The sequence below is a fragment of the Scophthalmus maximus genome, chromosome 21, assembly GCF_022379125.1.
Source record: "Scophthalmus maximus strain ysfricsl-2021 chromosome 21, ASM2237912v1, whole genome shotgun sequence".
NCBI classification, from domain to species: Eukaryota; Metazoa; Chordata; class Actinopteri; order Pleuronectiformes; family Scophthalmidae; genus Scophthalmus; species Scophthalmus maximus.
In genome coordinates this window covers 5,827,874-5,850,000 of record NC_061535.1, presented here as the reverse complement: position 1 = coordinate 5,850,000, position 22,127 = coordinate 5,827,874, and the positions used below count along the sequence as shown (strand labels likewise).

General features: G+C 43.8%; 1 protein-coding gene across 1 annotated transcript in view; it reads left to right on the top strand.

Annotated features, from left to right (window-relative positions):
* Positions 1-19,425, top strand: part of zfhx4 (zinc finger homeobox 4) — an 84,256-nt gene extending 64,831 nt beyond the window's left edge. The window contains exons 8-12 of the mRNA XM_047329859.1: positions 6,818-6,951; positions 8,174-8,374; positions 8,876-8,996; positions 9,169-14,562; positions 15,055-19,425. Coding sequence (XP_047185815.1) covers positions 6,818-6,951; positions 8,174-8,374; positions 8,876-8,996; positions 9,169-14,562; positions 15,055-16,637 — 7,433 coding nt within the window. The 3' untranslated portion in view covers positions 16,638-19,425. The remainder of the gene's footprint in view (positions 1-6,817; positions 6,952-8,173; positions 8,375-8,875; positions 8,997-9,168; positions 14,563-15,054) is intronic.
* Positions 19,426-22,127: the final 2,702 nt, after the last annotated feature.

The following is a 22,127-nucleotide window of genomic DNA, read 5'->3' as shown; positions in this document are numbered from 1 at the left end:
GACCCGCTTTAATCGTTTCCATCTGACGGAAAGAGAAAAAGAGAACGAGGGAGACAGGGCAAGAGACAGTGGGAAAGAAGGAAGGGAAGAAAAAAAAACTGAGAGAAAGAGAGAGGGATAAGTTGAGTGTTGTGGATATTACCAGGCAATGTCCAGGCCCCAGATTATTTTTTAATCAAATCAGTTTGCGTGCTTGTAATTTATAAGCGCCTTGCATTAATCTTTTCTCGTTCTTGTGCCCTCTCCGATGACATATTAATTTTTCATAAGCACAGGATTAGATGGGGGGGCCTGTGTATATGTTTTCTCTAATATTGCACCACATCCCAGCAACCCTTAAATTAGTTTTTTTTTCTTCCCCTTGCACCCTCCCTTCATTTTTCTTTCTCTCCTGTTTTTCTCTGGCTCTGTGTATCCCTTAATTGTTGTCCAATCTGTGACCCGATCACCAGGCATTACCTTGGATAGAAAAAGAGGCACGAGGGAGAAAGGAGGGGGGAGGAGAGAGAAAAACAAACTGTTTATTTGTTTGTAAGAATGGCAATGTTGTATGCGGGGAGGGGCAACAATCAGAACAAGACGGGCTTGGTCTTTTTGTTATTTTGGGCGAGGTAGCGAGCACATAATGCCTCCGCTGCCAGGCTGTGGTCGGGATAGCCCCGGCTTTGTTAGATTTGATTTACCCAAATAAGAATTCATATGATCTTTTTATGTATGAGATGGAAATCCATGGCTGGGGATGAATATTGCATGGGGTCTCTCCATCCCTCCACTTTTTTCTCTCTCTCTCTCTCTCTCTCTCTCTCTCTCTCTCTCTATCATGCATTCTCCCTTTACTAATATCTCCCCACCCCTTCCTCTTTTTACCCCCCACCGCCACACTCATTCTCCCCCGACTCACTCACTCACTCGCACCCACACACACACACCTTCCAACTCCCACCCTCTATCCATCTCGAGCTCCCACCACCCCACCTCCTCTTCCTAGCATGCCATACCTAGCTCCATAATGTGAGGCTCAATGAGGCAGAAGGAGAGCTGAGTGAGGCTGGGGCCTATTAGTTTGGCTAGTCATCTATCTTTCAGCTCTATCTCTCTGACAGGCCTGTCTGACGGACTGGCGGGGGAACCACCATCCATGCATTTACTGCCGCATATTACCGCCAGCGATATTTAACACCACCGCACACATGCGAAAAAAATAGGCTGTGCTGCCTACTTTAAAATGAACTTGCGTATATACCAAGTGTTCCCGAGTGTAGTTCCATCAGACCTCAGGAATCTATTTGTTGAAGCAGAATAGTATATGCCTTTTTTTTTTTTTTTAGTGAACGATTTGTTCTAGAAAATTCGCCCCGGGGTCAGCAGCTAGTTTTGCGAGGGATCCAAAATATAATGTTGCGACTGGGTTGCATTTGGATTAAAAGGAGGTTTCAGAAAGTCAAACGCCAGAAAATGCAGAAGGGAGCCTGATGTGTCAGTGTGTTGTTATGCTGGGGTTATCATCAGAGACCGGGGGCCTTGTTTTTTCTCTTTTTCCAGCTTAATGTAGTAAGATTTAGCTTCTCCTTCCTCAGCCCAAAATCTCTGGCAGGCCTGAAATGTTCCGATGTGTGTGTGTGTGTGTGTGTGTGTGTGTGTGTGTGTGTGTGTGTGTGGATCTCCAGGGAAGGGATTACAGTGTGACCAAGTGAGCAGTGTGTTTGCGCACTTCATCTCCGAGACCAAGATCCTTTAAACAAAGAGGGGTAGATAGATGGAGACGGAAAGAGAGATACAGAGAGAGAGAGAGAGAGAGAGAGAGAGGGATTGGGGGGAAGGGCAAGGAAGGACTGAACGAGCGTACTCCCTTGCTTCATTTACAATGTATTTTTTAATCCCATGTCACTTTAGATTAATTATAATCCATGTTACATTCCCCATGCAAATGTCCCCTATGTGGATTACTTCCAGATAGCTTTGTGGTATCTGTGTACTGTAGATGGCGCATGTCGCCACCACGGCTCAGGGGCCCACTTCTTTGTCCGGCTAAACAAAGGCCCTGGTGTGCCTCAGCCTCACTGATCTCTACCTGCTTCAAATTAGCAAAGATATTAATCATTATTCCTACAGACAAATGTTATGTATTAATTTTGAGTACGATTTTTAAAAAATTCTGAAAGGGAGGGGGGTGGGGGGGGGGTGGTAGCACGCAAACAAGATGAGATGTTAAATATTCCATATCAGCTTGTTCACATTAGTTTTTTTTATTTGCATATATCTTGCAAATTTGCCCAATTTGACATGAGAGCATTCCTTTTTTTTCCGTCTCTATGATGAGATTAAAATATATTAAATACATTAGCATGTTTAATTACAAGCCTGCAGCAATTCCTTTGTGCATGTGTGTGTGTGTGTGTGTCTGTGTATGTGTTTTCTGTGTAATGACAGCTTGTTGAATGTCTCAGGCGATTTGTCAAATGTGACAAGGCCATGTTCATATTTATCTCTCGTGAGTATACAAGCTGGAGATGGAAGGGTAGTCATTAAAAATCTCAAACTGCAAGGCAGCTGTTGTTTAACAGTCTTTCTCCTCCTCTCTCCCTCTCCATCTGACTTTTGTCTACCTCTCTCCTTCCCATTCCATTCCACTGTCTCTCTCCCTCTCTCTCTCTCTCTCTCTTTCTCTCTGGGCCCTTCATGAAACCGGACACTCCCCACTTTGTGTAACTCTGTTTGTGGCCATGCTCACAGCTGAATGCAGCAGCCTTCTTTCAGGTGTAGGGTATGTAAATACAGCGGCAGACTTCAGGATGAACTTCCCTCTCCTCAGCAGAACGAGGGAACTGTTCGTAGCCCTGGTTACTCCCAAATAAAAACACACTCCCAAGCTTCTTTGGTGGACCTTCTTTTTTGTTTACATCACGTCTTCATAAGCTGCTCGTTTTTTCGCAAAGGAAATTTACCAAAGTTATCAATCAAATGAACACTTTTACCATATTTGATCTCATTTACAATGTCATTTATGTGTTGGTAACGTCTGTAGGACAATATGTCCATCATAGTTTGAGTAGTTTAGGAGTTACCGTGGCAGTTAGTCGGACAGAACTAACAGTTGTACGGAGTCAGTTGCACGACGAACACAGCACGGGCGCCGCACGTGGCCGGTAAGACGGCATCGATGCAGACTCTCAGTTGGAGGGTTTTATAACCTACTTCCACTCGCCGCTAATTGGTTTGGGATGGCACTTAATGTGGCGGACCCTTCCCATGAATGCACAAACAGAGTGGTAGTGGGCAGGGGAGAGGGCGCAGGGCGGTGGCTTGAGAAAGGGCCGCTCCGTCTCTCCGTCTCTCTCTCTCTCTCTCTCTCTCTCTCTCTCTCTCTCTCTCTCTCTCTCTCTCTCTCTCTCTCTCTCTCTCTCTCTCCCCCCCCCATCTCTCTCTACCTCCCCTCCGGCTAGATCTGGACCTGCTGAGTGCCTCGCTGGGAGTTTGGGGTTCAGAGTGTGTTGCTGTAATGTTATCAGGTGACCGGGGGTCAGCCTAATGCGTAACCTCGGAGCACTAGGCCAGTAAATCACGCTGGCCAGCCCACCCTGGCCTGTTTTGGCCAGCTCGCCTTCCTAGATTTACTGCTCCGTAACCTTAGCCAGTCTGCCAGGGCTCAGGACAGCTAAATTGAATACTAAATCCAAGCTGCCGCCACCCAGCCTGCTCCCTCTTAATTGACAGCGCCCCCCCACCCACCCACCCAACCACCACCAACACTCTCTGCTCTTTGTTTGTGCGTGGGGGGGGGGGGGGGTGGTTATTTTATTTTCATGAAATGAAATGTCAGGAGTGGAATCTACGTGTTTTTGCAGCGTGTAAAGGAAAGAAAAAAAAGGGAGAAAAAAGAATTGCAATAGGTGCAGTTTGATTATTTTGGAAGCCCGCTCCTGATGATGTAGTTGATTTCATATGAAGTCATAGTTGGACAGATATGAGGATTCAATTATGTGCTTGTTTGTGTGAAAATCTCATTTGCTTGGTTCGGTGTTGCAAAAAAAAAATCTCTTACCCTTTCCAACGCAAAAGGGCAGATTCTAAAGTAGGTCCACGGGAAAAGCGTTAGCTACGATGGTATTGTCAGTCCTCCTGCCTTTTGAGGAACAATTTGAGACGGAGGTGTGTTAAGAGCTACGTGTTCTCCCCTCTCTTTCTCTACACCTCTCCCTCCGTTGCGCTGTGCTTCTCTCCGTCTGAGCGGCCACATGCGTGTTTAAAAGTGCGTGTACGCGCGGCTGCCTAAACGTCATTGACAGTCGCAAATAAAGATGGGTGGCGAGTGTGCCGCTCCCTTCCCCTGCAATGCAAAAGGGGTTGAGTGTCATAAATCACCTTTTGATTTATCTAATCAAGCAAGGTCCTGCTGCATGCAGACATTTGTCATTGGCGGAGTGGGGCCCGTGGTGTCAGGTTTATTCTGCCCCTCCGCTTCACTGGGCTGCAGCTGGCGGAGCCCACATAAGGATGAAGGGACGGGGGGAAGGTGGGAAGGGAGGGGAAAGAACAGAGAGGAGGAGGAGAAAAAAAAAAAGGACACAGTCATTAAGTGTGGGGTGCAGACTTAGAGACAAAGGAAAATGAGAGGTTGTGTCTGATTCTGTCTTGTTCTCCGTCCTGCTCTCTCCCGTTTTTTCTCCCGAATTATTTCAGCTACTGAGGGCAAGAATATGATTTTGGTCAGAAACCACTGGCAGAGGGATATTTAGATTTTTTTCTCTTAGAAATGTATTGATTGGATTTGGATTATTCTACCCATCGTATTTGTTTGTGTCACAGGTGATTTTATCCCCCTCACACTCGCGACAATTTCTGAACGCAATTACATGCCTCAAAATGACTTTATTATTCACTCACTGGACTTTCCATTTGAAGCTCCAAAGTGTCCGTGCAGAGAACTGCTCCCTCAACATTCGGGGGTTAACCAACTGTTTTTTCTCCGTGTGAGTATTTTAAGTGACGACGGTAGCACTAGGTCGAAGACGACTTTGCACCAGGACAGATCTGGATGTTGCACACACACACACACACACACACACTCCACAAACACATTTACATTCAAAATGACAGTAATCAATGGTGATGTGCGGGCTCTTCCCCTGCCGCATTGTAAATTTATTTGCAGTCTCTTGTCCGACAATCGCCCCATCTCTTTTTTGCGGGGATGTAATTTAGTTGCAAATTGACTGGTGGGCGGAGGCAAAAATTGAAAGTTGAAATTAGAAATGGTCATAATAAATACGGGAGTCTGGGTGCAGGCTTTGGAAAGGTCAGGTGATATGACAGGTGCTACCAGCCTGGACCAATCTGACCAATGGAGTGTCAGAGGCCTGTCATGAAGTACACGACACACATATGCACATAGACACCCACACAGGCCCTGCAGGGGCCATCACAGGCAGTGAGAGACGAGATTACCTCGCTTTTCTGAGCTCGAGAGCAATTCCTCGGATGTTCTTGGAAATTCACATTGTGGCCGTGTTTTTTTTTTCTCCTCTCGCTCTCTTTCTTCCTTTCTTCCCTCCCTCCCTCCCTCTCTCTTGTCACTTTCCTTGACAGGCCAATATTTCAGGCTCCAGATATAGGGGATTACAAATAAAATAAGTGGAACGGCTACTTAATGCAACAGAATTAAAATGCATGAACGGGCCAGAGGAATTGATATGCACCCCAATACAAACACGAGCCACGAAATAATATGAAATACAAAATGTGTTTTTTTTCAACCCCCTCTCCATGTATCAGTGCTTTGATTTCCCTTTTTTTCTATTTGTGCATCTAGCGTGAAGCGTTGATTCGCAAGAGTGAGGCTCACATATTGCCTTGAGTGACCAGACAAGGGAGGGGAGGCAAGAAGAGGGGGGGGTTGGCTTAGGGAGAGAGGGAGGAAGAGAGCAAGGGAGCAGGAGGGAAGCAGGGAGGGAGAGTTGCTGTTGTTGTGTCTTTGTGTTTGTGTGGGTAAAATGCAGTGGCAGGAGTACAGCCGAGTCTGCATGGCTTGTATCTTAGGATGGGGCTAATGAAAGATTTATCAGCGGCTGGAACATTTATACAACCAGAGGCTGATGTCTCCACACTGAGCCCTGCTGTTAACGTCACACACGCTTACACGCACCCATACAAATAGACACACACAAGTAGTGTTGCTACTGTACCACCAGCCGTGACCAAGCCCCCGAAAATTTTGCATCTTGTACAGACAGAGCAGTTGTTGAGGCAGCTGGGGAAATGTATATGAACTAATGAAGTGTATAATATTACCATAACATTTAATGTATGTCGTGCTGTGATAATGAGCTTGCCGGAGTTTTCTCCATTTCACGTTTCCTCAGGGCAGAAACACATCAGTGTTACATGAATGTGAATAATACAGTCTGCGCTTGTATCCATGCTCGTGTTGTCTTGTTGTCAAAATCATTTTTTAAATCATTACCCATGTCCCACTGAATATTCATTTGGAACACTTGCTATTTACTCTGTCATATATGTATCAATAGACAGTTTTATAAACTTGACGTGTTCTAGGTTAAGATTACTTTTCCTATTTTAGCCATCAATCAATTTTGTCATTTTTCAACTTTCTTGTATTTCTTTACTGTTGTAGAATAAGACGTGCTATAAATATGTTTAGGTTTTCATTACACAAATGCATACATACAAGCTGTAAATACAAGAAATAATAACTGATTAATTCATGAACCACATACATTTTTAATGCTTTACATTCTCTGTCTGCCCCCTTCTCTCTCTCTCTCTCTCTCTCTCTCCCTCTCCCTTGACCACCTGCCAGGAGGGACAGCCATATCCAAAGAGGTTACCGGGCCGAATGCTATGGTTAAACATTCCCTCCCGCCGGATCGACAAATTGAGAGCCCACCAAAAAGGCCAAAGTCTGCTGAGGGGAAGACCTCTGCCAATGAGCAGGTAAAGGTTTGTAATATATTGAAAGGAAACTGCCTAGCAACAAAGCTAGGCAGTGTTCTCATAGCAACTAAAAAGACGGGTATGTTCTGTCTGACCCTGAAAGGCACGTTGAGGGCAATCACTTGACCTTGCTAAAGAAAATGCATGTAGGTTCTGATGCTTAGTGTGCATATATTTTCTGTGGACATTCTGGCGATTCATATTCCAAATACATGTTGGAATCTGATATCAGCTGTACATAAGGCTAATGGTTAATGAGGCAAGTTCTTCATAAGCACTAATTAAATCTAACCTTCACTGTCACTGTGGGATGAGCTAATGGGAACATACTTATGAACTGTAAGAAGCAGAAATGCTAAGCTAAGCATTAAGCAATTGCTGAAGCCAGCTTTCTATCGAAGGGTTAAACGCCGGCCAACATTCCCTCCCCGACAGAGCGTTTTAGCATCAAGCACAGTAGGTCGGTCTTTGTGTTCTTAAGTGGAATACCTGCACTAGCCTTAAGCCTCCCTCCCTTGCTTCTTTCCTCCTTTTGCATCTCTTTAAATTATATGTGTTTTTAAATTAGATTATGAAGTATTAGCTTGTCTGGTTCTGGGCCCTGCAAGGAGGGAGGACTTAGTCATTTCAGAAATGGATTCTATTAAGACAGGTGGTGGGGAGGCAGCTATGTTCAGAGTACTCCCTGTAATGAGGGCAAGGCGTAGCTTGGGAGAGTACACACCTTTGTCATCTGTAATCTCCTGATTAGAAATTCTGGGCAATCGTGTATTCTGTTAATAAAATTGTATGAGTTGGGAGTTAAGTGAATTACATGAAACATGGTTGATCTACATTTTCTGCTCGAAAGTGGGCATAGGGGTCGGTGGGGAGAGGTGAATGTGGTGGGATGAGGTGAGTGGGCAGTGAAGAATAAAAAAAAACTGCAAAGATTCATTTTGATTTTGAAGAAATTTGGTTATTTTCACCCCCGATAGTGCAGGACAGATGATTCTTACATGTCTTTTTCAAACCCTTGTTTGTTTCTAAAAAATGATATCTGACTTTACTATATAGTGCAAGAATGATACAGACTAAGAAGTACATCTTGTGGAACCAAAAAATAATTCCTCCTCTCAAATCGATTTTTTTTGATTGCAAAATATGTAATTTTCTTGAATATAATTCAATTATTTAACAGGTCCCTGCCGGATAGTTATTATATCTTCTTGTTTCCTTTTAGGTTCAGCAGTGTCCATATTGCAACTACAGCAGTAAAGATGCCAATCGTATGCAGCTCCATGTGATGTCCCAGCATTCCATGCAGCCAGTTATCCGCTGCCCACTGTGCCAGGATGTCCTGAGCAACAAGATACACCTGCAGCTGCATCTCACACACCTTCACAGTGTGGCTCCTGACTGTGTGGAAAAGCTTATTCTGACGGTATGTAGAAGTAACAATTATAAATAATAAAGAAATTGTTTGTGTGTGTGAATGCATTTGTGTGTGTGTGCACATGGGGGCTTGTTTTTATATCCTGGTGGGGAGAGCCTGAATACAGACTAACCCAGTAAATTAAGTTACCCACAGGTAGACCCTGCTTTTTAAGGGTTGAAACTTGGTTAAGCCTTAAAAAGCAGGGTAAAAAAATGCTATGAAAAATGGGAATCAATTTGTCAGAACTGTCCAGTCCTCCCTCTGTTCCTCTGTGTTTTGGAGGGCAAGGGTTTACTACAAGTATTTCCCATACGGTTCTGTACTCCCTTAATATACTACCATAAACTTTATTGTTGTAGTCCACTGAGAGAAGCCTATTCTCTCTTTAAACACTTTCCAAACATTTAAAAATTGTGAAGCTAGATTGTACCATAGATAGACTCCACCATCTCTTATCATTATTTTTAAATTGATATAATAATAAATAAACTCTTTTGGTCTTGATAGGTTGTTGGACCTGACACAGCAACACCAAATAATATAATGCATCCCCAAACTGGACAAGACAAAGGTGTATCTCTAATGGATTCCTCTACCTCTCTTACTGATGGGTGTGGAAAATCTCAAGGTAAGCAGAATATGGTATTTAGATAGATAGTCATTCAATGGTGTCCAAGTCATGATAGCTTTATTTAGAATATGCATGTATAATTTTAAGATTTTTCTTTCTTTATTTATTGACATGTATTAAAAGAAAATGACGCAGTGCATTGTATTTCAAATTGTATTTCTATTTTTAGGAAACATCTCAAAGGATGAGCTGACCAGTCAAGACAAGAATGATTTGGACCCACAGGGTGAGGAACTCAAACCCCCGAAGGAGGCCTCAGAGGCCCCAGACTGGAAGAGAGCCAGTGGGTTAGGACATGATAGCAAGCCCCCTGATACCCTACAAGACCACCTCAGTGAGCTCCAAAGACTCCAGCAGCAACAACAGCAGCTCTCAGTATCTGATCGTCATGTCTACAAGTATCGTTGCAACCACTGCAGCCTGGCCTTCAAGACGATGCAGAAGCTTCAGATACATTCCCAGTATCATGCCATCAGAGCAGCCACTATGTGCAGCCTTTGTCAGCGCAGCTTCAGGACATTCCTGGCCCTCAGGAAGCATTTGGAGAATGGACATCCTGAACTTAGTGAAGCTGAAGTGCAGCAACTAATAGGAAATCTCCCAATGAATGGAGATATCACTGAGAGTGAGGCCAGGGCCTTGGAGGAAGCTCAGGCCTTTGAACATGACTTGGACAAAGATGATGAAATTGACCAGGAAGAGAAGCCTAGTCCTACAGGCAGTGACAGTAGCTCTCTACTTGATGACATGGGAGCAGAACCAAAAAGAACCCTACCATTTAGAAAAGGACCCAACTTTACAATGGAGAAATTTTTGGACCCGTCCCGTCCTTACAAGTGCACAGTATGTAAGGAGTCCTTTACCCAAAAGAACATATTACTAGTCCACTATAATTCAGTTTCTCACCTGCATAAGTTGAAGAAGGTGCTTCAAGAAGCCTCAAGTCCAGTACCACAAGAGACAAGTAACAGCACCGACAGCAAACCATTTAAATGCAATATTTGCAATGTTGCCTATAGCCAAAGCTCAACACTTGAAATTCACATGAGGTCAGTACTCCACCAGACCAAAGCAAGAACAGCCAAATCTGAAATGAGCAGCAGCAGCATCTCTGGTACTAGTGGTCCAGTACCTGCAAAAAGTCCAGCACCAAGCACACAAGGCAACACCAGCAGCTCAGACACTGCTAGAAGTGGAACACCCTCTGTTAGCAAAGAAAACACTGTGGATCCCAAAGAAGCTAACAGTGGCAACAATACTAAACAAATAACTACTGACCATATTTCAGCACAGGCAAGCAGCCATCAGTCAGCGCAGGCCTCAGCTCAACTGCAACTGCAGCTTCAGCATGAACTCCAGCAACAAGCTGCCTTCTTCCAGCCTCAGTTCCTTAATCCAGCTTTTTTCCCCCATTTTCCAATGACCCCAGAAGCACTGCTGCAATTTCAACAGCCACAGTTTCTTTTCCCCTTCTACATCCCAGGAGCTGAATTCAACCTTAGCCCAGAACTTGCGCTGCACTCAGCTGCAGCTTTTGGAATGCCTGGCCTTAGTGGATCATTCCTAGAGGACCTGAAGCAGCAGATGCAACAGCAGCACCAGCTGCAGCAGGCTCAGGCACAGCAACAGGCTCAGCAGCAGCAGCAGCAGCAGCAGCAAGCCTCTCAGTCACAGTCAGAAATTCGTCAACAGAAAAACCAGCAACTACAGAACCATAAAGCCAAAATGGAGTCCAGCACTGTTTCAGTTTCAGAAATTCAAATGTCAAGAGAGGCAGAAGCACACTTAGAAAAACAAGAAAACAGATCAAAGATGGAAAATGGAGGTGATGCTTTAAGTGATGTAGGAAAGGACAACAAAGATCATAAGAAGTCAAAGTTCCCAGAACCATTGATTCCCCCTCCACGTATTGTGTCAGGAGCAAGGGGCAACGCAGCCAAAGCACTGCTAGAGAACTTTGGATTTGAATTAGTCATTCAGTACAATGAAAATAGACAAAGAAACCAAAAGAAAAACAAAGAAGGAGTTGAACAGGCAGAAATGAACACTGATAAACTTGAGTGTGGGATGTGTGGAAAGCTCTTCTCCAATATGCTTATCCTCAAAAGCCACCAGGAACATGTGCACAGTCAATTTTTCCCATACGTGGAGCTTGAAAAGTTTGCCCAGCAATACAGAGAGGCTTATGACAAACTCTATCCAATAAACCCTGCTTCACCTGAGACTCCACCACCACCGCCACCACCTCCTCCTCCACCGCCACCTCCTGCCCCAGCCCAAGCTCCTCAGCCTCCTACTACATCAATGACCAAGGCCCAAACCCCAGTACCTTCACCAGCTCCTGTTTCCCATCAGACCCCACACCAACCCTCTCACCAAGCACCACCATCCCAACCACCACCCCCTCCTCCACCACCTTCTGCCCCTCCTGCACCTCCCCAAGTACAGCTTCCTGTTCCCTTGGATCTGCCCCTTTTCTCTCCTCTAATGATGCAGTCTGTCCAGCACCCTGGCCTGCCCCCTCAGCTGGCCCTCCAACTGCCCTCTATGGACTCTCTGTCCTCAGACCTTACACAGCTCTGCCAACAACAATTGGGCCTTGATCCAAACTTTCTCCGTCAGTCTCAATTTAAGCGGCCTCGCACTCGTATCACTGATGACCAGCTAAAGATCCTGCGTGCCAACTTTGACATCAACAATTCCCCCAATGAAGAGCAAATCCAGGAGATGTCGGAGAAATCTGGCTTGCCCCAAAAAGTCATAAAGCACTGGTTCCGTAACACCCTTTTCAAAGAGAGGCAGCGAAGTAAAGATTCTCCCTACAATTTCAATATCCCTCCCATTACTACATTAGAAGATATTCGACTGGAGTCCCAGCTCAGTGCCCATGAATATTACAGAACCGAGTCAGCCATCAACAAGAGGTCCTCCAGGACCAGATTCACAGACTACCAGCTGAGGGTACTTCAAGATTTCTTTGACACTAATGCCTATCCAAAGGATGATGAGATTGAGCAGCTCTCCACCGTACTCAACCTACCAACCAGAGTCATTGTAGTGTGGTTCCAGAATGCCCGCCAGAAAGCTCGCAAGACCTATGAGAACCAGGCAGATTGTAAAGATAATGAGAAAAAAGAGCTGACCAATGAGCGATACATCAGAACCAGCAACATGCAGTACCAGTGTAAAAAGTGCAACATTGTGTTCCCGCGAATCTTTGACCTTATCACTCACCAGAAAAAGCTGTGCTACAAAGATGAAGATGAGGAGTGTAATGAGGAGACTTGTGAGGAGTACAATGATACTGTTGAGCAAGGTCCCTTTGTTAAGACTACCCAAGGACTTTTAGAGCCACCTAAACAGTCCCAGACAGGAACTGCCACCAGTTCTGGCTCAAGCTCCCCTGTGATGGCCTCTCCTCGTGCCAGCATGGGGAAAACTTCTCCGAAGCCAGATATTGGCCCTGAAACTGAAATAAGACAAACTGAGACAGCCCAGTCTCCAGTGATCAAGTCACTACCAGAACCCAGACCTTCTAAGGCTTGCACACCTCAGCCACCTCCTCAGAAAGCTCCCCAGCCACAAGTTTCAAGACCCCATTCCCAGCCACAGGCAGCTGCAGTGCCCTCAAGTCCACTCTCCCTGGCCCTTTCCTCACTCACAAACAGTCTCCCCCACCAGATGCTTCAATACCAGTGTGACCAGTGCAAAATTGCATTTCCCACTGTGGAGCTTTGGCAGGAGCACCAGCACATGCATTTCTTGGCTGCCCAAAACCAATTCCTTCACTCTCAGTTCCTTGAAAGACCTATTGATATGCCCTATATGATTTTTGACCCCAACAATCCCCTAATGGCTAGTCAGCTGTTGTCTGGAGGCCTTTCCCAAATCCCTTCTCAGGGTAGCTCTGGTTTGGTTTCTTCAGCAGGCTCTGGGGCGATGAAGAGGAAACTGGATGACAAGGACGAAAGTGCTAACGATAAAGATGGTGGAAATAGTAGTGAAGAGCAACACAGAGATAAACGTTTGAGAACCACAATTACACCAGAACAACTGGAGATTCTCTATGACAAATACCTACTTGACTCTAACCCAACAAGGAAGATGTTGGACCACATTGCACGAGAGGTTGGCTTGAAAAAGAGAGTTGTGCAAGTTTGGTTCCAAAACACTCGGGCAAGAGAAAGAAAGGGGCAGTTTAGAGCTATAGGGGCCTCCCAGTCCCACAAGAAATGTCCCTTTTGCAGAGCACTGTTCAAGGCTAAATCTGCTCTTGATAGCCACATAAGATCCAGACACTGGCATGAGGCCAAGCAAGCAGGCTTTAGCTTGCCACCAAGCCCAATGATGAATCAAGACAATGAAAGAGGAGAAAGCCCAAATAAGTATAATTTCTTTGACTACCCACAGCTGCCTACCAAGACTGAGCCAAATGATTATGAGCTGCCTGCTGCATCCTCAACTCCACTTAAACCATCTGAAACACAAGTAAAAAACTTCTTAAGCCCTTCATCCTTTAAAGCTGAAAACTGTGATGAAACTGAAGGGCCTAATATAAATTCAGCAGACACCTCATCTTATGATCTCACTAAGATGGACTTTGACGAGACATCATCTATTAATACAGCCATAAGTGATGCTACAACTGGAGATGAGGGTAATAACAATGAGGTTGAGAGCCTCACTGCCAATGGAGACAAGTTGAGTGACAACAAGAGTGGCCTGGTGCCAAATTCTGACGGTGGCAATGAAAGGTTCCAATTCAGCATGGTGAGTCCTTCCCTCAGCTTTTCTGGAAAAGACTGTGACTCTTATTTTAGCTACAGAGATGATGAAATGGATGAAAGCTATGACAGGAGTGAATCATCAAGCCTAACTGATCCCAGTTCCCCAAGTCCCTTTGGGACAGGTAACCCTTTCAGCAAGTCTGGGAAAGGCAGCAATTCTGGGGACAGACCAGGCCACAAACGATTCAGGACCCAGATGAGTAACCTGCAACTTAAAGTGCTCAAGGCTTGTTTTAGTGACTACCGCACTCCTACAATGCAAGAGTGTGAGATGCTGGGCAATGAGATTGGACTCCCCAAGCGTGTTGTCCAGGTGTGGTTCCAGAATGCCCGTGCTAAAGAAAAGAAGTTCAAGATTAACATTGGAAAGCCATTCATGATAAGTCAAGGCTCACCAGAGGGACCCAGGCCAGAGTGTACTTTGTGCTGTGTAAAGTACACTGCCCGGATGTCCGTCCGAGACCACATTTTCTCCAGACAGCACATCGCCAAAGTGCAAGAAACCCTGGGAAACCAGGTGGATAGAGAAAAGGACTACCTAGCACCAACCACTGTCCGTCAGCTGATGGCCCAGCAAGAGCTGGACCGCATGAAGAAAGCTGGTGAAGGTCTCAACCTGCCTGGCCAGCAGCAACAGACTGCAGTGGACAACAATAATGCACTTCATGGTCTCAGCCTACCCTCAGGCTACCCAGGGTTATCTGGCCTACCACCCGTACTACTTCCTGGGGTCAATGGGCCGTCATCACTTCCTGTTTTTCCACCCAACACACCTGGTGAGTTAGTATGACGAAGAAAAAAAATACACTAGAAGCTTTATGAACTTAGCTTTATCATGCACTATTTTATTCTACTGTACTACTGTTTATTCTGTATCACAGTGGTGTTTGTCCAAAAGTCTTATTTTTTAAACTATTTCAAAATAAAAACTGGTGGGAGTTAGTGCATGCGTATTGTCAGCATCAGAGTTGACCTGCTAATTGATAATTCAGAGATTTTTTTTACAACAAATGTATTTATATCATGGCTTTTGTTCGTGTTTGTTTTTCCCCTTATTGAGGTTTGGTATATTTACATTGTAATATATTGGCAGATTGAAATTATCATAAAGCGCATGTGACAGTTTTGATCCATAACAAAATCTTAATGAGATGAGAGAGCCAGTAACAAATTTAGCATCTTTATCTTGTCAAACCATTTCCATAGTGATTATGGATTGAATATTTAAATATTAAATATCTCCATATTTATATACCACTGTATTTCAGCTTTAGCGTCTCCCGGTGCTGGCATGCTTGGGTTCCCTACACCAGCCACCCCCTCTCCTGCCATGTCTCTCAGCACTACCCCAACCAAGACTCTTCTGCAGACTCCTCCTCCTCCTCCTCCTCCACCTCCTCCTCCTCCTCCTGTTCCCTCCACACCTTTGGCAGCAGTAAACCATACAGAGCAGCAAGGCAAAGACACAGAGAGAGACAGCAGCAAGAAACCAGGAGATAAATCACCTCAGATGAAGGTGAAGGAACGAGAGAACGAGAGCAGCTCACGCCCTGAGACCCCCAGCATGGCTAAGAAAAGAGAGAAACCAAATCCAGCTCCAGGGAAACCAGGAAATGACACTCCACTGGATTTGACACAGCTTCAAGCACTTCAGAATGCTCTTGCGGCAAGTGATCCCACCTCTTTCTTGGGGGGGCAGTTCCTGCCCTATTTTCTCCCTGGATTTCCCAACTGCTTCTCTCCCCAGCTTCCTAGAGGGGTCCAAACAGGGGGCTACTTCCCACCACTGTGTGGAATGGAAAACCTGTTTCCATATGGCCCAGGAGCAGTCCCACAAGCTGCCATGGCAACTAGTCTCTCACCTACCGCTCTCCTGCAGCAGTACCAGCAGTACCAGCAGTCCCTCCAGGATTCACTGCAGAAGCAACAACAGCAGCAGCAGAAACAACTTGAGCAACAGCAGAAACAACAACAGCAGCAGCAGCAGCAGCATCACAAACCAACCCCTATGAAGACACCCCAGAGTATCGAGAGCACGACCACCAACTCGTTCAAACCAAAAGAGGCTAAAGATGCTAAGGATGACACCAACAAAGGCTCTTCAACAGAAAGCACAAAAGAAGAACCCAAAACAAATACCAAAAGTACCATGGATTTTCCAGACGCTTTTATTGTACCATCCGTCAAGCATGAGTTTATATGCAGGAAGTGCCAGATGATTTTTGCTGATGAAGATTCAGTGGTGCGTCATCAGAAGTCCTTCTGTTACTTCGGACATCCTTTTACTGACCCGCAAGAGACTGTGCTTCGAAAGGCAGTGAGCAACTACACTTGTGTTGCCTGCAATGTGGTTGTTAACGGAAATGAAGCACTTGGCCAACATCTTCAGTCGAGCTTGCACAAAGAGAAAACAATCAAACAAGCAATGAGAAATGCCAAAGAGCATACTAGATTATTACCTCACTCTGTCTGCTCCCCTACTCCTAACACCACATCTACCTCGCAGTCTGCAGCTTCTTCTAATAACACCTTTCCTCATCTCTCTCGCTTGTCCATGAAGTCCTGGCCAAATGTCCTGTTCCAGGCCACCACAGCCCGGAAAGCTGCTTCCTCCTCCCCGTCTGCCTCTCCTCCTCCCCCCCTCTCCTCACCTTCAACGGTTACCTCAACTTCCTGCAGCACCTCAGGGGTTCCAACCTCACTACCCACCGAGAGTTGTTCAGATGAGTCTGACAATGAGCTAAGCCAGAAGCTGGAGGATTTAGAAAACGCGTTGGAAGTCAAGGCTAAGCCGGCCTCTGGCCTAGACGCGAGCTTCAGTAGTATCAGAATGGATATGTTCAGTGTGTAGGAGTGACAAAAGGATCCCTTGCTTAAAGAAAAAAATAAGACTTTTTAAACTGCAGTTCCAAAGTCTCTCTTAACCCAAAAAATTACAGTACCAAATGATTGACTCAGGATTGTTTTTCCCATATTGATATGCTGGCAAGATATTGATTGATTTTTGTTATGGACAGAACTGTTGCAGATGCTTGACTGAGCTTATATTGTATACAAAAACATGGAGTAGGAAAAAATCCCACAGGCTCCCTTGGGGAGCTTGTTTCAAGCCAAAAACTCTCACGATAGCAAATTGCACCTCAGCTGGATTGTTTTCCAAATGCTAGCATGTACTGTATGGGATGACGATCCAGAACCCTCAAAGAGAATCTCTCTTAGTTTAGATAGGTGTAATTCAGTAGCTTTAAATTCTCAGGTCAGAACATAACATTTCTCATTTGTTAAAGCAGCAACAAGCCTGGGTACACTTGGCTTATAACCAAAACATGTCAAGCTTTATCGGACGCATTTCCTTGATGTGTATAGAGTACCAAGAGACAATATTACTGTTACAATGGACGATGTGCATATCCTTTTAGTTTTGCCCTACAAAGACAGTATGGTTTTGCCACTGAGGGAATATAGAATGGTGAAGTAAATGTGTATGATGCCCCTGTGTTTGCCAGTTTGTATTTCAACAAGCTGTATCTATTTCCCACCCCATTATTTCCTTTTTTCTTGTAGTATATACTAATCTGTGCCAACTCTTACCTTCTCACTTTTACCTCTGCTCACACCCTTTTCTGAAGAGGTAATAACTCTAGTTTTGATAGACTCTCGGATTATGTGAATATAACATTTTTCATTTGTGAATTGCTGTACTGTTACAGTACCTGCTTGTGTCTGGACTATAGTGCACTTATTTTGTTTTTGTTTGACTTTTTATTATTTGAGTAGGCCATTTGTTAATTTAATAGTTTTTTTTTTCCATTTGTATGTATGTATGTTTGTATTTTAATTATTATTTGTGTCTATTGCAGCAGCATATTGGTCCATATTTGTTACAGGATTGATGCCTAACAATCTAGAGACCTATTTAATAATTGGTGCATCCATGAAAGCAGTACTGTATACTTGAAACTGTTAAGGTACAAGTTGGTCACAATGTTAAAAAAGGTATGATCATTTGCTATACGTTTGAAAATATGCTGCTTTAAAAGGGGGACAACAGCATTCGTGTTGTATATTAAAAACCTTTTCATGTACTTGTAGGACTTAAAACAGTGTTACACGTATACACAGACATTTATCGCATAGGTTGACGTCCTCCCATCAATTCTCTGGGCACTTCTGATGATTTACAGTTAAAGTCAACATTTTAATTTTTCCACATATAGTGATTTCAACATTGCAAAGTATTACCTTACAAAGTTTGCTGCTACTGTGCAATGTTATTTTGCTTGCCATAAATTCTCTCAACTTTCTACCAGACAAAATACTGATCCATCAATTGCTTTGCTTTGCTCCTTTTTTATTTTATGTTATTTTGTTATTTTGCTGTGGAACTAAGAATGTGAAAGCTGTCAAAGGGTGTTCAATTTTTTACGAATCACTTTCTAGTTTGGTAATTGAAACCAATGTGATTCATTCCAAAGTAACAGAAGGCTATTTGTATGAAAGAAAAAGGCTTGTGAACAAAGAAAGCTAAGCTGTTGTACATATTCGTAGTTGGCTGTGCATGGTACAAATTTATTAATATGAAGAAATGCAAAAATGTATTGCTTTTGGTATTTCCTATTCTGAGATGAGCAAGTAGCATGTAATGCAACTGTTTGACAGGTTAAATCAAATCATGCTTAGTTATTGTTTCAAACAATGAAATCAAGTAACATTTCCTTTTTATGTTTTATTATTGTAAAGGTGTTTTTTTCCAAAGTTTTAAAGCAAAATGTCAGTTTTTAATTTTCTGCGTGAGCTTTTTAAATGTCATTTTTTGGATTTTTAGTATTTCAACATTTACTTTCATCCTGAAGACACTTTTCGATTGTGTTTCATTCGAGACATCCTGGCCTCCCAAGGTGCAATTCTGCCATTGTACAAACATGAGCGACTGTCCTGATTCCAAAGGCTTTCACAACTCTGGCTTTTTGCCTTTCCCCACTCTGTGGCTCAGCATTATGAGACTGAACTGTCGGCTAGCATCATGTGCTAAGATGTTAGCATCAGACAGGACGCTTTCCACACCAAGGACTGGTAAAAGCTAACAAACCAACAAAAAGGATGGTCCAACAATATAACTGTACATAGATATTGCAACTGCACAGCAGCCAAAAAGAAAAAAAAAAGAACTTTTTAAAAACAAACGGATGGATTGTGTCATGTTTATGGGGACAGCCTTCAAAAGGTTGAAATTGGAATTGTTCTTCTGGATGTCAAAGGGATTTTCATGGCGCAATCATATCCTACACAATATGTACTCTTCAACATCTGGGTTACATAGGAAATGCACCCTGAGGTTTTAATAAGAAGAAGCCCCTATGGCTAAAACTTTAAATAAACTAAACCAAAAATGTTATTGATGTTTTATATATAGAGAGTAGTCGCATTAGTTTTTGTTACTGTACTGTTTGAGGTCTCAACTGTACCGTATCACGGTAATAACATGGTTTTGAAGCCGTTTTTTTATTTTGTCACAGACCTGTTGTCATAGTTGAAATGACGTTTATTGTAGATGGTATTTGAACAACTTCTGGAAATAGTTCATCAAGTATGTTTGTTGCTCATTGTTGTGATACATTAAAAACTGTATCTGCAAACCAGTTTGGTCCCATCACGAAATTCTTTATTTCATTTTGAGTTTTCCATTTAGTTTATCAGGTTGCATGGTGGTGTAGCGGTTAGCGCTGTCGCCTCACAGCAAGAAGGTTCTGGGTTCGTATGCCATATTCAACCAACCACTGCCTTTATGTGTGTAATGTAACTGTTTGACAGGTGAAATCAAATCATGCTTAGTTACTGTTTCAAACAATGAAATCAGGTAACATTTTCTTTTTATGTTTTGTTATTGTAAAGGTGTTTTATTGTAAAAACACCTTTACAATTACAACGCGGAGAACATGCAAATTCCACACAGAGTTTGCATGTTCTCTGCTGGTATGCGTGGGTTCTCTCCGGGTTCTCCTGCTTCCTCCCACAGTTGGAAAACATGCAGATTGGGGTTAGGTTCATTAAAAACTCTTAATTGAGTTTAGGTGTGAATGTGAGAGTGAATGGTCGTGTGTCTGTGTATGTTGGCCCTGTGATACGTTGGCGACCTGTCCAGGGTGAACCCCCCCCCCCCCGACCCTTAATAGATAAAGCGGTATAGATAATGGTTTCCATGATGTTGTTATTATCTTATCTGTTACACACCTCATACCAATTTTTTTTTGCATTTGACTGTCAATTACATACTTAATTAGTTTTGTGTATTAACCATTCACTGTAAATCGAGGATTGGTTAGTGTTACATGTCCGGTGCAGCTCTAGATCAAAGCTGATAACTTACCGCACATTGAACAACGGTAAAAAATTTCAAAATCATGTAATTGGTATTTTCCATCATTATGCTATTTGTGGTAATCTGACTCTAAGCAGATGCAGGGATTATGTTTTGAAGTGTCTGCTAATCTGGATCTGATCAGGTGCCGCCCTTAGAACCCTCCCATTATAAGGGAAAAGTCCACAATAATAAATCACAGCCATGGATAAACAGACGTATAACCACATCAGAGAGCAAAGAACATCTGTTATTTTCCTCCAACTAGACAAGTTGATCCTTTTCGTTACTGGTGTGTAAGGCCCATGCTGATGTGTTGAACAGAGTTGCATACCTCTGGCAACTGAAACAAAGCATCAAGGGGCCAAAACTCATAACATTTTTAAAACTTTGATTTCCCCATTCTATGCAATGCTAGATATCTAAGAAACTGTGTTTTGTGGCGCAGATTATAAACTGCTATTAAAAATTCTAAGAAGCAAAATTGATGCCAATATGAGACAGGAGGGGGACATTTAAGATCTGAGGTCAACAGATGCTGTCACATTAAAAAATGCACCTCGGGAAGACCCCAACACAATACATCACACCCTGCCAGCGCGACGTGTCCACGAGGGCCAGGGTCACGGAGAAAGCCAACATTCACAAGTCGTTAAATCCACCTAATGAAATTTCACAAGGACATCAAAAATGAAGGGGAAGATGAGGATCTTTTCACTCGGGCAGAATTGGCTGCGCCCTTTATTGTTTCGCTCAAACACTTCAGGGCGAAGTGAAACAGCCGCAACATGTAAAAGCCTCAGAAACAGCTTTTTTTCCTCCCCCCTTCTGACTTCACCCCTCGCCCTTGACTAATGTGCTGCTGAATGGTCCTTTCCCGTTGCTCACCCTTAAAGTGCAGGCGGTTTGCCGAGATATACCCCCCCCCCATCCCCATACTCTGGGATTGAATTGTGTTTGACCTTTCTGGGGGAAAATGGCTGAAGGCCTTTCATTTTTCTGGCCTTCTCAGTGCCTAGAGGAAGGACCTCTTTACACTGTGTTTTCACTTTGGTCTGTCAGTCACTCAAAAGCAGCGTGACTGCACATTAGGGTATAAACAAGTATCATTTTGACCAATTGGGTCTGAAATTACTGTTTATTGGTCCGACAAAATATAAAATCTTTTTTTTTTAAAAAGGACCATTTTATTGTGGTCGTATTCGGGGGGCCACCCGATTCCGCTGCTTAACGGCACTGTCCTAGAATAAAAATGCCCTCTGAAGAGAAGAGTAGTTCAGACCCAGCTCTGCTAAAGAGGCCACAGCAGTGAGCGGTCTTGCCCTGAATACACGATAAAAGGTTTACTGTAAATTCTAAATGGCGTTTTCTGCAACCCATACATCACTCATGACCATTAGGTTCCACCCTCACTGCACAGTGTACCCTTCCAGCCACAGCTCTCCAGATGATACAGTGCAGAGGCTGCAGTGGAGGCAGATCTGGCTTTGAATAGCCTGCAGCCAATGGATTTTCTCTGGATAATACAATGTTTGGGAGAGAGAGGCAGGGATTAGTCCAGACATACATCCACCACCCCCCACATGCCCAATCTAATTAGACTGGAATCAGTTTAAGATGAAAGCAAGCCCTAGCATCACCGCACTAAATACTGGAATTAGTATTCCCCGCATGGGAATTTAATGACGGAGACTGAAAATCCAATCACATTCACTCCCAGTTCAGACCCCCGTGCGTTGGGCCTGGACAATGACGAAACGAAAGGACAACAACAATGATTTGTCTGTCAATAGATATTGACCAGCTTCACATTTGAGGCCTCTTGCGTATTGGCGTTACTATGTTGTCATCATTTAACAAGGATAAACAGCTTATAATCAGATATTTAGACAGTCTGTCTCTGATGTAAACCTTTGCCACAATCTGACTCTTCCAGAAGCTGTAACACAAACGGAGGACAACGGGAACAGGAAGGAGGTAAGA